The following is a 16,556-nucleotide window of genomic DNA, read 5'->3' on the forward strand; positions in this document are numbered from 1 at the left end:
TTCCCCTGTAGAGTTTGACAGTTGAAGGGATTGACTTAGCTGACCTCCTCACCCTCTACCTTTATACTGTATCTGTGAGTCTGTTTTTCCACCCTCTGCTCCACAGTGGTTGACGGGAACCTAAACTCTAGCTATGTCCGGTACGGTTACACAGTTCAAGTTACCTGTCTGGTCTCTGCAGTCTTTACCCCTCTACTGCTCCTAGAGGCTGTCATTGCCAACAACCTAAACCAGAGACAGTTGAAGTGACCCCCTTGGCTTCACTGTTGTGCTCTGTGAGGCTGATTCCCCAAGAAGTCCCTCAGTGTTCCTCAACGTATCTCTTTATTATCTGTTTAGTATCTGTCTGTTTTTCTGAGCAACTGTGAGAGATATTCCCCCCCTGCAGTTTTCCAGTTACATTTCCATCATGTTGTCTACAGCTCAGCTCCTGCTCCGACTCCTGCTCCAGCTCCTGCTCCGACTCCGGCTCCAGCTCCTGCTCCGACTCCTGCTCCGGCTCCTGCCGCTGCTCCGACTCCGGCTCCTGCTCCGACTCCGACTCCTGCTCCGACTCCGACTCCGACTCCGGCTCCTGCTCCTGCTCCGGCTCCGGCTCCGGCTCCGACTCCGACTCCTGCTCCGACTCCGGCTCCAGCTCCGACTCCGACTCCTGCTCCGACTCCGACTCCGGCTCCTGCCGCTGCTCCGGCTCCTGCTCCGACTCCGACTCCTGCTCCGACTCCTGCTCCTGCTCCGACTCCTGCTCTGACTCCGACTCCGACTCCGACTCCGACTCCGACTCCGACTCCGACTCCGACTCCGACTCCGACTCCGACTCCGACTCCGACTCCTGCTCCGACTCCTGCTCCGGCTCCTGCTCCTGCTCCTGCTCCTGCTCCTGCTCCGACTCCGACTCCGACTCCGACTCCGGTTCCGACTCCTAGTCTGACTCCTAGTCTGACTCCGGCTCCAGCTCCTGCTCCTGCTCCGACTCCTGCTCCGACTCCGACTCCTACTCCTACTCCGGTTCCGACTCCGGCTCCGACTCCGGCTCCGACTCCAGATCCGACTCCAGATCCGACTCCGACTCCGCCCCCGGCTCCGGCCCGTAACCGCTGCCTCTCCTCTCCCACCTTATTGATTCAATCCGGGCCGGATCGTTTACCTGCTGGCCGACAGAGGGCTGAATATGATACATTACATATATCATAAGGCCTTACTTTGATGGCCTAGTTTAACCTTAACACAGTGGTGTTAGGAAACTCCTGGTTTACAGGCCGCATCAGACCTGCAAGTCACATTATGCAGGCCTGAGACGTTTGGGTCACTTCAACTGTCTCAGATTTAGGTTACTGGCAGGTTGCTGAGAAGTTTGGCCTGAGAGGTAAACAGCAAATTCGGTAAGCGTTGATTTTTCAAACATTTTCTAGTGTTGAATCAGGAGTAAAATTAACTCTGTAAGAGGGAAATTAACTTTCAGTGGTGTAAAACAACCCCAAGTGTTGGTGTTAACCTCTCTGGGATATGTGGGACAGTAGCGTTCATAAATAGCATTTTAAATATCCACTTACCTTTGATGATCTTCATCAGAAAGCACTCCCAGGAATAGCAGTTATGGTGATAACAATCAATTTCAAACTGTTGGTTATCCTAACTCTGACTGTATTCCTAACGGAATTAAACACATCACTTTGCAAGCCAGCATAATGTGACTTGCAGGTCTGATGCGGCCTGTAAACCAGGAGTTTCCTAACACCACTGTGTTAAGGTTAAACTAGGCCCTCAAAGTAAGGCCTTATGACATATGTCATGTACTATCATAAAGTACATTTTAATGATAACATTCGCCATGTCTCTGTCACTAATACAGTAATGGGTGGTAAACTCTACAATTCAATCGAAAAGAAAAGGCACAATGGGAAATATGCTAATTATGATTTGTGTTACATACCAGTAACACTGGCAAGTGTAATGCAGTGTTCATTTTTTTTAACTACAAAGTGTTACAGTAACACCCATAATAACATTTTAATCACGGTAATTTTTACACTCTTTAGAGTGGGACCATATGTACTCTGTGTTAAAAGGTATTTCTTTAAGTGTTGATTTTAACACTACAAAATCTATTGTGTATTATTTGGGCTTGTGCCAACTTCTTGACAGATCCTTACACTGGACGCCGTCATGGTGGCCCTGTTGTCCGTCCCAAAAAGCTTGTACCTGCCCTGGTGATTGAGCATGGAAAATGTTTTTCCTTGGATGGGAGAGAAGATTAGGGGTTTTAATCACTGCTCAGACTCAGAGCCAGGCAGACAGGACACGATGACCGGAGGAGGGTTTGCACGCTGGATGGCAGATCCTCTGATTGCTTTTGACGTTTGAGGATGAAGGGAGTAAGGGTTTTGAGAGGAAGACGGACAGTGGGTCCTCCTGGTCATCCAGAATACACACAGACACACAGACAGGCAGCACACACACATCATCATCTCACACACAGACAGGCAGCACACACACATCATCATCTCACACACAGACAGGCAGCACACAGACAGGCAGCACACAGACATCACCACCTTGCTCTATTTGATTTGTTTAGATCTTCTTAGTTATCCTCTTAGTTATCTTCTTAGTTATCCTCTTAGTTACCTTCTTAGTTATCTTCTTAGTTATCTTCTTAGTTATCCTCTTAGTTATCCTCTTAGTTATCCTCTTAGTTATCTTCTTAGTTATCCTTGTAGTTATCCTTGTAGTTATCATCTTAGTTATTCTCTTAGTTATCCTTGTAGTTATCATCTTAGTTATCATCTTAGTTATCCTCCTAGTTATCTTCTTAGTTATCCTTGTAGTTATCATCTTAGTTATCCTCTTAGTTATCCTCTTAGTTATCATCTTAGTTATCCTCTTAGTTATCTTCTTAGTTATCCTTGTAGTTATCATCTTAGTTATCCTCTTAGTTATCTTCTTAGTTATCCTTGTAGTTATCCTCTTAGTTATCCTCTTAGTTATCCTCTTAGTTATCCTCTTAGTTATCTTCTTAGTTATCCTTGTAGTTATCATCTTAGTTATCCTCTTAGTTATCCTCTTAGTTATCTTCTTAGTTATCTTCGTAGTTATCCTTGTAGTTATCATCTTAGTTATCCTCTTAGTTATCATCTTAGTTATCCTCTTAGTTATCTTCTTAGTTATCCTTGTAGTTATCATCTTAGTTATCCTCTTAGTTATCCTTGTAGTTATCATCTTAGTTATCCTTGTAGTTATCCTCTTAGTTATCCTCTTAGTTATCCTCTTAGTTATCCTCTTAGTTATCCTTGTAGTTATCCTCTTAGTTATCCTCTTAGTTATCCTCTTAGTTATCCTCTTAGTTATCCTTGTAGTTATCATCTTAGTTACCCTCTTAGTTATCATCTTTTTATCCTCTTAGTTATCCTCGTAGTTATCCTCTTAGTTATCCTCTTAGTTATCATCTTAGTTATCTTCTTAGTTATCCTTGTAGTTATCAGCTTAGTTATCTTCTTAGTTATCTTCTTAGTTATCCTTGTAGTTATCCTCTTAGTTATCTTCTTAGTTATCTTCTTAGTTATCCTTGTAGTTATCATCTTAGTTATCCTCTTAGTTATCCTCTTAGTTATCTTCTGAAAGCCAGAGAATGAGAAGTGAATAAATCTGACATTTCTCCTATGGAAGTGAAGAATGATGTTGACGTGCTCATATGAGAATAAGAGAAAACATCTACTTCAATGCTTCCTCTCTGCATTAAAACTCCAGTCATCTCCAAAATGGCCGCCGTATAGCGGTTCTAGATAAGACAGATTGATCTGCCACGTTAAAGCTTCAAGCCGGAGATTGACTGACTATTTTCAGTTAGCTCTTTGGAAATGTCAACCGATTGAGCATGAATGTAATGGTACACATTTTTGGGGGATTATCATAATTGAAAGTTTAACAAAATATACTCAAATCTACAGGAGAGCGATTTCATTCGTCATCAGCTAGTTAATCAGCACCTTGTATCTAACCCTGACCTCTATGGACTTCCATATGCTGGCGTTGCAGGCACGCCGAGAGGCGCCCTGTAGAGTCGTGAAGGAAATCTCCCGGCTAATCCTTCCCATTCAACACTGATCCTCCGCAAGCCAACAAAGAGAGTCAATTATTAGCTCAGAAATTAAATCCTACATGAAGTTAGTGCTCTCTGTCGTGTTAGTTAGGGCTCTGTCGTCTCTCTAGTGTTAGTTAGGGCTCTGTAGTGTTAGTTAGGGCTCTGTAGTGTTAGTTAGGGCTCTGTCGTCTCTCTAGTGTTAGTTAGGGCTCTCTAGTCTCTCTAGTGTTAGTTAGGGCTCTGTAGTGTTAGTTAGGGCTCTGTCGTCTCTCTAGTGTTAGTTAGGGCTCTCTAGTCTCTCTAGTGTTAGTTAGGGCTCTCTAGTGTTAGTTAGGGCTCTGTCGTCTCTCTAGTGTTAGTTAGGGCTCTGTCGTCTCTCTAGTGTTAGTTAGGGCTCTGTCGTCTCTCTAGTGTTAGTTAGGGCTCTGTCGTCTCTCTAGTGTTAGTTAGGGCTCTGTCGTCTCTCTAGTGTTAGTTAGGGCTCTGTCGTCTCTCTAGTGTTAGTTAGGGCTCTGTCGTCTCTCTAGTGTTAGTTAGGGCTCTGTCGTCTCTCTAGTGTTAGTTAGGGCTCTGTCGTCTCTCTAGTGTTAGTTAGGGCTCTGTCGTCTCTCTAGTGTTAGTTAGGGCTCTGTCGTCTCTCTAGTGTTAGTTAGGGCTCTGTCGTCTCTCTAGTGTTAGTTAGGGCTCTGTCGTCTCTCTAGTGTTAGTTAGGGCTCTCTAGTCTCTCTAATGTTAGTTAGGGCTCTGTAGTGTTAGTTAGGGCTCTCTAGTCTCTCTAGTGTTAGTTAGGGCTCTCTAGTCTCTCTAGTGTTAGTTAGGGCTCTCTAGTCTCTCTAGTGTTAGTTAGGGTCTCTAGTCTCTCTAGTGTTAGTTAGGGCTCTCTAGTCTCTCTAGTGTTAGTTAGGGTCTCTAGTCTCTCTAGTGTTAGTTAGGGCTCTCTAGTCTCTCTAGTGTTAGTTAGGGTCTCTAGTCTCTCTAGTGTTAGTTAGGGCTCTCTAGTCTCTCTAGTGTTAGTTAGGACTCTCTGTCATGTTAGTTAGGGCTCTGTAGTGTTAGTTAGGTTGTAGGGTCAGTATAGGTTGTAGGGTCAGTGTAGGTTGTAGGGTCAGTGTAGGTTGTTGGGTCAGTGTAGGTTGTAGGGTCAGTGTAGGGTCAGTGGGTCAGTTAGGGCTCTCTGTCATGTTAGTTAGGGCTCTGTAGTGTTAGTTAGGTTGTAGGGTCAGTGTAGGTTGTAGGGTCAGTGTAGGTTGTTGGGTCAGTGTAGGTTGTAGGGTCAGTGTAGGGTCAGTGTAGGTTGTAGGGTCAGTGTAGGTTGTAAGGTCAGTGTCGGTTGTAGGGTCAGTGTAGGGTCAGTGTAGGTTGTAGGGTCAGTGTAGCTTGTAGGGTCAGTGTAGGGTCAGTGTAGGTTGTAGGGTCAGTATAGGTTGTAGGGTCAGTGTAGGGTCAGTGTAGGTTGTAGGGTCAGTGTAGGGTCAGTGTAGGTTGTAGGGTCCGTGTAGGCTGTAGGATCAGTGTAGGTTGTAGGGTCCGTGTAGGTTGTAGGGTCAGTGTAGGTTGTAGGATCAGTGTAGGTTGTAGGATCAGTGTAGGTTGTAGGATCAGTGTAGGTTGTAGGGTCCGTGTAGGTTGTAGGGTCAGTGTAGGTTGTAGGATCAGTGTAGGTTGTAGGATCAGTGTAGGTTGTAGGATCAGTGTAGGTTGTAGGGTCAGTGTAGGTTGTAGGATCAGTGTAGGTTGTAGGGTCAGTGTAGGTTGTAGGATCAGTGTAGGTTGTAGGATCAGTGTAGGTTGTAGGATCAGTGTAGGTTGTAGGGTCAGTGTAGGTTGTAGGGTCCGTGTAGGTTGTAGGATCAGTGTAGGTTGTAGGATCAGTGTAGGTTGTAGGATCAGTGTAGGTTGTAGGATCAGTGTAGGTTGTAGGATCAGTGTAGGTTGTAGGATCAGTGTAGGTTGTAGGATCAGTGTTGGTTGTGTCCACTCTACAGTTGACACACAGTGTCTAATCAGAGACTCCTACGCTCTCAGGACTAGGATATAATAACTAATATCTACAAGTATCCTACAAACAATTCATTCCAGCCCTGACCCAGCCGTAGCTACTTCTCTAGAAAGGTATTTCTTACTTGTTCAGACATCACTATTTAAATAATTCCCAGCTCGATGCTGGGCCAGAATAATAACTAAGATGTTTAGTTTCAGCATTCATGTTCCACTCCCTGTCCTCCTGCCCTAGCATACACACGGGGGCACTTCAAAATGAATGTCTATATTATTTCTCCAGCCTTCTGTGATGAGACATTGTAGACACACAGAGAGAGAGAGAGAGAGAGAGAGAGAGAGAGAGAGAGAGAGAGAGAGAGAGAGAGAGAGAGAGAGAGAGAGAGAGAGAGAGAGAGAGAGAGAGAGAGAGAGAGAGAGAGAGAGAGAGAGAGAGAGACAGAGAGAGAAATAGAGAGAGAGAGAGAGAGAGAGAGAGAGAGAGAGAGAGCGAGAGAGAGAGCGAGAGAGAGAGAGAGAGAGCACACGAAAGATGAATGCATGTGTATTGTGTGTGTATTGTGTGTGTATTGTGTGTGTATTGTGTGTGCATTGTGTGTGTATTGTGTGTGTATTGTGTGTGTATTGTGTGTGCATTGTGTGTGCATTGTGTGTGCATTGTGTGTGTATTGTGTGTGCATTGTGTGTGCATTGTGTGTGCATTGTGTGTGCATTGTGTGTGTATTGTGTGTGCATTGTGTGTGCATTGTGTGTGCATTGTGTGTGTATTGTGTGTGCATTGTGTGTGCATTGTGTGTGCATTGTGTGTGCATTGTGTGTGCATTGTGTGTGCATTTGTGTGCATTGTGTGTGCATTGTGTGTGCATTGTGTGTGTATTGTCTGTGTATTGTGTGTGCATTGTGTGTGCATTGTGTGGCATTGTGTGTGCATTGTGTGGCATTTGTGTGTATTGTGTGTGCATTGTGTGTGTATTGTGTGTGTATTGTGTGTGTATTGTGTGTGTATTGTCTGTGTATTGTGTGTGCATTGTGTGTGCATTGTGTGTGTATTGTGTGTGTATTGTGTGTGCATTGTGTGTGCATTGTGTGTGCATTGTGTGTGCATTGTGTGTGTATTGTGTGTGTATTATGTGTGTATTGTGTGTGTATTGTGTGTGCATTGTGTGTGCATTGTGTGTGCATTGTGTGTGCATTGTGTGTGCATTGTGTGTCCATTGTGTGTGCATTGTGTGTGCATTGTGTGTATTGTGTGTGCATTGTGTGTGCATTGTGTGTGCATTGTGTGTGCATTGTGTGTGCATTGTGTGTGTATTGTGTGTGCATTGTGTGTGCATTGTGTGTGCATTGTGTGTGCATTGTGTGTGCATTGTGTGTGCATTGTGTGTGCATTGCGTGTGCATTGTGTGTGCATATGGTAGGACAAATAGATGGAGCGTAAAGAACAGATTGACGGCAGATTGTTTTTTCTTCATTCTTTGAACAACGGCTGCCATACATTTGCATGTTAGCGTGACGGGCAAATATATATATACCCCCGTCTTCCCTAATAAAAGTGATTTCACAGATAATCTAGCAGCTCTATAGTGTACTCTACAAACTAATTATCTCATGGTAAATTGTTTTTTCTCCACACCGGACCCCAGGAAACTGCAGAATGGGAATCTTTCATTCATAGCAGTTGAGTGATGGAACAAAATACCAGTTGTCCCTGACCCGTTGAAAGGCAGCAGTCAAGGTCATTTACTAATCAAATTATCATTTTTTTACATAACGTGTCACGTTCTGACCTTTATTTCTGTTGTTTCTGTCATTATTTAGTATGGTCAGGGGGTGAGTTGGGGTGGGCAGTCTATGTTTGTTTTTCTATGATTTGGGGGATTTCTATGTTTCTGCCTAGTATGGTTCTCAATCAGAGGCAGGTGTCATTAGTTGTCTCTGATTGAGAATCATACTTAGGAAGCCTGGGTTTCACTGTTTGTTGGTGGGTGATTGTCTATGTTAGTTGCTTGTGTCGGCACAGTCCTTATGATAGCGTCACGGTCCTTATTTGTTTATTGTTTTTGTACAGTTTATTTCGTGTTTTTCGTCATCTATTAAACGAACAGGACCAAGCGGCGACAGGCAGCGGCAGCAAGAGCAGCGCAAGGAGGACTGGACATGTAACCAGGTAAGGTTGGGCAGGCTCGGTGCTCAAGAGCTCCAGTGCGCCTGCACGGTCCGGTTTATCCAGTGCCACCTCCACACACCAGCCCTCCGATGGCAGCCCCCCCACACCAGGCTGTCTCGCCGTCTTCTGCCTACAGGTGCTTCCTCCTCTCCAGTGCTGCCAGAGCCTTCCTCCTGTCCTGAGCCACCAGAGCCTCCCGTCTGACCAGAGCTGCTAGAGCCTTCCTCCTGTCCTGAGCCACCAGAGCCTCCCCTCTGACCAGAGCTGCTAGAGCCTTCCTCCTGTCCTGAGCCACCAGAGCCTCCCGTCTGACCAGAGCTGCTAGAGCCTCCCGTCTTCCCAGAGCTGCTAGAGTCTCCCGTCTTCCCAGAGCTGCTAGAGCCTCCCGTCTGCCCAGAGCTGCTAGTCTCCCGTCTACCCAGAGCTGCTAGGGTCTCCCGTCTGCCCAGAGATGCTAGGGTCTCCGTCTGTCCTGAGCTGTTAGAGCCACCAGTCTGTCCTGAGCCATCAGTCAGCCAGGAGCTGCCAGAGCAGCCAGCCAGCCAGGAGCTGCCAGAGCCGCCAGCCAGCCAGGAGCTGCCAGAGCCGCCAGCCAGCCAGGAGCTGCCAGAGCCGCCAGCCAGCCAGGAGCTGCCAGAGCCGCCAGCCATGCAGGAGCTGCCAGAGCCAACAGCCAGCCAGGAGCTGCCAGAGCCTCCAGCCAGCCAGGAGCTGCCAGAGCCGCCAGCCATGCAGGAGCTGCCAGAGCCACCAGCCAGCCAGGAGCTGCCAGAGCCGCCAGCCATGCAGGAGCTGCCAGAGCCACCAGCCAGCCAGGAGCTGCCAGAGCCTCCAGCCAGCCAGGGGCTGCCAGAGCCGCCAGCCAGCCAGGGGCTGCCAGAGCCACCAGCCAGCCAGGGCCGACAGAGCCATCAGCCAGTCCTGAGCTACCCTTCAGTCCTGAGCTACCCTTCAGTCCTGAGCTACCCTCAGTCCTGAGCTGCCCTTCAGTCCAGTGGGAACCTTTAGTAGGGTTGCCAGTCCTAGGTTGGCGTCGAGGTCGCCGTTCCTAGGAGGCCACAGAAGCGGACTAAGACTATGGTGGAGTAGGGTCCACGTCCTGCGCCAGAGCCGCCACCGCGGACAGATGCCCACACAGACACTCCCCTATAGGTTCAGGTTTTGCGGCCGGAGTCCGCACCTTGGGGGGGAGGGGTTCTGTCACGCCCTGACCATAGCTTGCTTTGTTTGTTTCTATGTTTTCTTTGGTCAGGGTGTGATCTGAGTGGGCATTCTATGTTGTGTGTCTAGTTTGTCTGTTTCTGTGTTTGGCCTGATATGGCTCTCAATCAGAGACAGGTGCTAGTCATTATCTCTGATTGGGAACCATATTTGGGTAGCCTGTTTTGTCATGGTGGTTTGTGGGTGATTGTCTATGTTATGTTGCTTGTTAGCAGTGTTTCATTAGCGTCACGTTGTTGTTTGGTAGTGTTTAGTTTGTTCCATTATAATGACGAACACCTTACCTTGCGCATCTTAGTCCTCCTCTCCAGACGACATCCGTGACAAGGTCAACAATAAGACAACAATAAGACAACATTAGGTCAACAATAAGACAACATTAGGTCAACAATAAGACAACATTAGGTCAACAATAAGACAACATTAGGTCAACAATAAGACAACAATAGGTCAACAATAAGACAACATTAGGTCAACAATAAGACAACATTAGGTCAACAATAAGACAACATTAGGTCAACAATAAGACAACATTAGGTCAACAATAAGACAACATTAGGTCAACAATAAGACAACATTAGGTCAACAATAAGACAACATTAGGTCAACAATAAGACAACAATAAGACAACATTAGGTCAATAATAAAGTGACCTGGGGGTAAACTCTATCCATCTGTCCCACAGTGGGGTGACCTGGGGGTAAACTCTATCCATCTGTCCCACAGTGGGGTGACCTGGGGGTAAACTCTATCCATCTGTCCCACAGTGGGGTGACCTGGGGGTAAACTCTATCCATCTGTCCCACAGTGGGGTGACCTGGGGGTAAACTCTAACTAGGAGGATAACTACACTCTTACACGGAACCCAAACTGTCATCGTGCGCCATCTTGTGCATACATTTATTTTGTCCCCCTACACCAAACGCGATCACGACACACAGGTTAAAATAGCAAGACAAAATATGAAGCAATGACATTAATTTGGGGACAGGTTGACAAGCATTAAACATGTATGGCAATTTAGCTAGTTAGCTTGCTGTTGCTAGCTAATTTGTCCTGGGATATAAACATTGAGACGTTATTTTACCTGAAATGCACAATCTCCTCTACTCCGCCAATTAATCCACACATAAAACGGTAATTCGAATCGTTTCTAGTCATCTCTCCTCCTTCCAGGCTTTTTATTTTTTAAATTATATGGTGAACGGTGGTATATATCTAAGCGTTCTTAGTATTACTACACCGACCGGCAACACAGTTCATCTTTCGATCACCCACATGGGTACAACCAATGAGGATATGGCACGTGGTTACCTCCTTCTATAAACCAATGAGGAGATGGGAGAGGCAGGACTTGGGTATAACCAATGAGGATATGGCACGTGGGTACCTGCTTCTATAAACCAATGAGGAAATGGGAGAGGCAGGACTTGGGTATAACCAATGAGGATATGGCACGTGGGTACCTGCTTCTATAAACCAATGAGGAGATGGGAGAGGCAGGACTTGGGTATAACCAATGAGGATATGGCACGTGGGTACCTGCTTCTATAAACCAATGAGGAGATGGGAGAGGCAGGACTTGGGTATAACCAATGAGGATATGGCACGTGGGTACCTGCTTCTATAAACCAATGAGGAGATGGGAGAGGCAGGACTTGCAGCGCGATCTGCATCAGAAATAGAACTGACTTCTATTTTATCCCTTGGCGTAGCAGACTCTCGTTGGCGCGTGCGAGTGGTGTAGGTGCAATAATTGAATAACATAGATTTCTACATTTATTTTGTGACACTCGCACACGCGACGTGTCCGGTCGGTCAGCATGTTAGAAAAAAATGGTTCCTCGAATGTCCCCAAAGGAGAACCCTGTTTGGTTCCTAGTAGAACCCTTTGGGTTCCTGGTAGAATCCTTTTGGTACCAGGAAGAACCCTCTTGCTTTCCATGTAGAACCCTCTGTGGAAGTGTTCTACCTGGAACCAAAGAGGTTCTACCTGGAAACAAACAATGGTTCTTCAAAGGGTTCTCCTATGGGCCATCCATGGTCCTCTCTCTGCTCTCCTGAGGGTTGCCCTCTTCCCTTCTCTTCTCTCCTCTTCTCCCCCTCACCTCCCTGCCCCTCTATTCCTCTCCTCTCCTTTCTTCTCAGTCCTCTCTCTCTCTCTCGTCTCTCTCTCTCTCTCGTCTCTCTCTCTCTCTCTCTCTCTCTCTCTCTCTCGTCTCTCTCTCTCTCTCTCTCTCTCTCTCTCTCTCTCTCTCTCTCTCTCTCTCTCTCTCTCTCTCTCTCTCTCTCTCTCTCTCTCTCTCTCTCTCTCTCTCTCTCTCTCTCTCTCTCTCTCTCTCTCTCTCTCTCACTGCTTCCCACCCTCCTCTCCTCCCCCTCATCTCCCTCCCTCCACCTACATTCACAATTGGGACAAACACCAAATTGAGACTCTGCATGCAGAATTCTGCAAAAATATCCTCTGAGTACAATGTAAAACACCAAATAATGCATGCAGAGCAGAATTAGCCGATACCCACTAATGATCAAAATCCAGAAAATAGACGTTAAAATGTACAACCACTTAAAAGGAAGCGATTCCCAAACCTTCCATAACAAAGTCATCACCACCCTCACACTCTCCTACAGAGAGATGAACCTAGAGAAGTGTCCCCTAAGCAAGCTGGTCCAAAACCAAATCAAATCAAATCAAACTTTATTTGTCACATGCGCCGAATACAACAAGTGTAGACTTTACCTTGAAATGCTTTACTTACAAGCCCTTAACCAATCAAGAAGAAGAAAATATTTACCAATAAACTAAAGTAAAAAATTATTAAAAGTAACACAATAAAATAACAACAACGGGGCTATACACTGGGTATTACGGTACAGAGTCAATGTGGAGGCTATATACAGGGGGTACCGGTACAGAGTCCATGTGGAGGCTATATACAGGGGGTACCGGTACAGAGTCAATGTGGAGGCTATATACAGGGTATTACGGTACAGAGTCAATGTGGAGGCTATATACAGGGTATTACGGTACTGAGTCAATGTGGAGACTATATACAGGGTATTACGGTACAGAGTCAATGTGGAGGCTATATACAGGGTATTACGGTACAGAGTCAATGTGGAGGCTGTATACAGGGTATTACGGTACAGAGTCAATGTGGAGGCTATATACAGGGTATTACGGTACAGAGTCAATGTGGAGGCTATATACAGGGTATTACGGTACAGAGTCATTGTGGAGGCTATATACAGGGTATTACGGTACTGAGTCAATGTGGAGGCTATATACAGGGTATTACGGTACAGAGTCAAAGTGGAGGCTATATACAGGGTATTATGGTACTGAGTCAATGTGGAGGTTATATACAGGGTGTTACGGTACAGAGTCAATGTGGGAGGCTATATACAGGGTATTACGGTACTGAGTCAATGTGGGGGCTATATACAGGTGGTACCGGTACAGAGTTAATGTGGAGGCTATATACAGGGTGTTACGGTACAGAGTCAATGTGGAGGCTATATACAGGAGGGTATTACGGTACAGAGTCAATGTGGAGGCTATATACAGGGTGTTACGGTACAGAGTCAATGTGGAGGCTATATACAGGGTGTTACGGTACAGAGTCAATGTGGAGGCTATATACAGGGTGTTACAAATACAAATTGGCCGAATACAATACTGTAGTAGACTTACAAGCCCTTAATCAACGATGCAGTTTTAAGAAAAATAGCCTCCACATTGACTCTGTACCGTATTACCCTGTATATAGCCTCCACCTTGACTCTGTACCGTAATACCCTGTATATAGCCTCCACATTGACTCTGTACCGTAATACCCTGTATATAGCCTCCACATTGACTCTGTACCGGTACCCCCAGTATATAGCCTCCACATTGACTCTGTACCGTAACACCCTGTATATAGCCTCCACATTGACTCTGTACCGTAATACCCTGTATATAGCCTCCACATTGACTCTGTACCGTAATACCCTGTATATAGCCTCCACATTGACTCTGTACCGTAATACCCTGTATATAGCCTCCACATAGACTCTGTACCGTAATACCCTGTATATAGCCTCCACATTGACTCTGTACCGTAATACTGTTGTATTCGGCCAATTTGACAAATAACATTTGATTTAATTTTACAGTTTTTTTTATTGTTTATTTCACTTTTGTTTATTTATCTATTTTACTTACATTGTTAACATATGTTTCTCAGGCCAATAAAACCCTTACATTGAAGTTGAAATTGAGAGAGACCGTGAGAGAAAGAGAGATAGATAGATAGATAGATAGATAGATAGATAGATAGATAGATAGATAGATAGATAGATAGATAGATAGATAGATAGATAGATAGATAGATAACAGTATTGTCTATGTGTCTGTCTGAGGACTGCGATAGTGGAGCCAACCTGACCCCCGTGTTAATGACTCTGTGGGCGCCTATGCATTATGAAGTGTTGTCACGTCCTGTGGATCTCAACCTCCACTGATGACTGTGCCCTTTTCAGCTGTCTGGGTCTGCTTCAACAGCTTCTGCCTGCTGCACAACACTGGAGAAAGCCAACTGGCACGGGCTCCATCCCAAATGGGACCCTATTCCCTTTATAGTGCACTAGTTGACCCCAGGGCCCACTGCCCTATAGGGACAAGGTGCCATTTGGGACGAAAGACTCACGAGACAATCATACCTCATTCCCATCACATAAGACCGTCAGTAACGTCCTAAAATGAAAACATGTTCACTGTAACATGGTGCTTCAGATAGAGAGAGAGAGAGAGATGGTGGGGAGAGAGAAATAGGGAGAGCGAGACAGAGAGAAAGAAAGGGACCAGGGCCTATAGGGAATAGGAACCAGGACCCATAGGAACCAGGGCCTATAGGGAATAGGGACCAGGGCCTATAGGGAATAGGAACCAGGACCTATAGGAACCAGGGCCTATAGGGAATAGGAACCAGGACCTATAGGAACCAGGGCCTATAGGGAATAGGAACCAGGACCTATAGGAACCAGGGCCTATAGGGAATAGGGACCAGGGCCTATAGGGAATAGGGACCAGGACCTATAGGGAATAGGGACCAGGGCCTATAGGGAATAGGGACCAGGGCCTATAGGGAATAGGGACCAGGGCCTATAGGGAATAGGGACCAGGGCCTATAGGGAATAGGGACCAGGGCCTATAGGGAATAGGAACCAGGACCTATAGGGAATAGGGACCAGGGCCTATAGGGAATAGGGACCAGGGCCTATAGGGAATAGGAACCAGGATCTATAGGGAATAGGGACCAGGACCTATAGGGAATAGGAACCAGGGCCTATAGGGAATAAGGACCAGGGCCTATAGGGAATAGGAACCAGGGCCTATAGGGAATAGGGACCAGGGCCTATAGGGAATAGGGACCAGGGCCTATAGGGAATAGATAACATGTTCCCTGTAACATGGTCCTTCAGAGAGAGAGGGAGACGGTGGGGGAGACAGAAATAGTCCTAAAATGATAACATGTTACTTTATTATCCTTGTTTACTGAGTGAACAAGAGTTGTGTTTTGTGCGAGAGAGGGCTATATGTTTTGTGTTAGGGATAGTTATGTGTTTTGTGTGAGAGAGGGCTATATGCTTTGTGTGAGAGAGAGTTATGTGTTTTGTGTGAGAGAGTTATGTGTTTTTGTGAGAGAGAGTTATGTGTTTTGTGTGAGAGAGAGTTATGTGTTTTGTGTGAGAGAGGGCTATATGTTTTGTGTGAGGGATAGTTATGTGTTTTGTGTGAGAGAGGGCTATATGTTTTGTGTGAGGGATAGTTATGTGTTTTGTGTGAGAGAGGGCTATATGTTTTGTGTGAGAGAGAGTTATGTGTTTTGTGTGAGAGAGAGTTATGTGTTTTGTGTGAGAGAGAGTTATGTGTTTTGTGTGAGAGAGAGTTATGTGTTTTGTGTGAGAGAGAGTTATGTGTTTTGTGTGAGAAATAGTTATGTGTTATACCAATAGAATAGAATAGCATAGAATAGCATAGAATAGAATATAATATAATAGAATAGAATAGCTGTTATGCAGGTGAATGAGGACCCAAAAGCGACTTGGCGAAAACAGAGTCTTTAATCCAGTAAAGTAAAATACAATCAAAAAACACAACTTCCACTCGTAATGACGAGAACCGACTGGAGACTCGATCTTGAACAGCAGGTAGCCTCGGGAAGGCACTTGAACCTAGCAGACTCAGACACCTGCTCACCACGCAGCATCTGAGGGAAACACGACACGACTGGGCGATACACAAACACAGCACGGTGACCAATACATACAAGGATCCGACAGGACAGGAACGGAACACAAAGGAAGAAATAGGGACTCTAATCAGGGGAAAGGATCGGGAACAGGTGTGGGAAGACTAAATGATTGATTAGGGGAATAGGAACAGCTGGGAGCAGGAACGGAACGATAGAGAGAAGAGAGAGCGAGAGAGTGAGAGAGGGAGGGGAGAGAGAGGGATAGAAAGAGGGAACGAACCTAATAAGACCAGCAGGGGGAAACGAACAGAAGGAAAGCATAATGACAAGACAATATATGACAAAACATGACAGTACCCCCCACTCACCGAGCGCCTCCTGGCGCTCTCGAGGAGGAACACTGGCGGCAACGGAGGAAATCATAGATCAAACGGTCCAGCACGTCCCGAGAAAGAACCCAACTCCTCTCCTCAGGACCGTAACGAAAAAAAAAAACGATAAAAAGGGAAACTAGGGTACTACTCTAAAAAAAAAAATGAGACACGGGTAGAGAACTGAAAACTTTAGAGCAAACAGGACCAAACAGGCCAGGAGAGTAACAACTAGGGACAGACTGAGACACAGCAAGGGCAGGAACAAGAACAGGAGAGATGCGATGGCAGGGAACAGACTGAGACCCAGCAAGACCAGGAGCAGAAGCAGAAAAATACGCACAAGGGTGGACCCCATCGTCAGTATCGGAGCGCTGGGACAGAATGGCTCCCACGCCCACCCCCGACGCCTCAACCTCAACAATAAACTGTTTAGTGACGTCAGGTGCAACAAGGATAGGAGCGGAAGCAAAACGCTT

General features: G+C 46.0%; 1 protein-coding gene across 1 annotated transcript in view; it reads right to left on the reverse strand.

Moving 5' to 3' along the window:
* Positions 1-423: 423 nt before the first annotated feature.
* LOC124028327 (serine/arginine-rich splicing factor 4-like) overlaps positions 424-16,556 on the reverse strand; it is a 29,301-nt gene continuing 13,168 nt past the window's right edge. Inside the window, exon 2 of the mRNA XM_046340430.1 lies at positions 424-1,115. Coding sequence (XP_046196386.1) covers positions 424-1,115 — 692 coding nt within the window. The remainder of the gene's footprint in view (positions 1,116-16,556) is intronic.

Source organism: Oncorhynchus gorbuscha, unplaced genomic scaffold, assembly GCF_021184085.1.
Source record: "Oncorhynchus gorbuscha isolate QuinsamMale2020 ecotype Even-year unplaced genomic scaffold, OgorEven_v1.0 Un_scaffold_4039, whole genome shotgun sequence".
In the NCBI taxonomy this organism is placed as follows: Eukaryota; Metazoa; Chordata; class Actinopteri; order Salmoniformes; family Salmonidae; genus Oncorhynchus; species Oncorhynchus gorbuscha.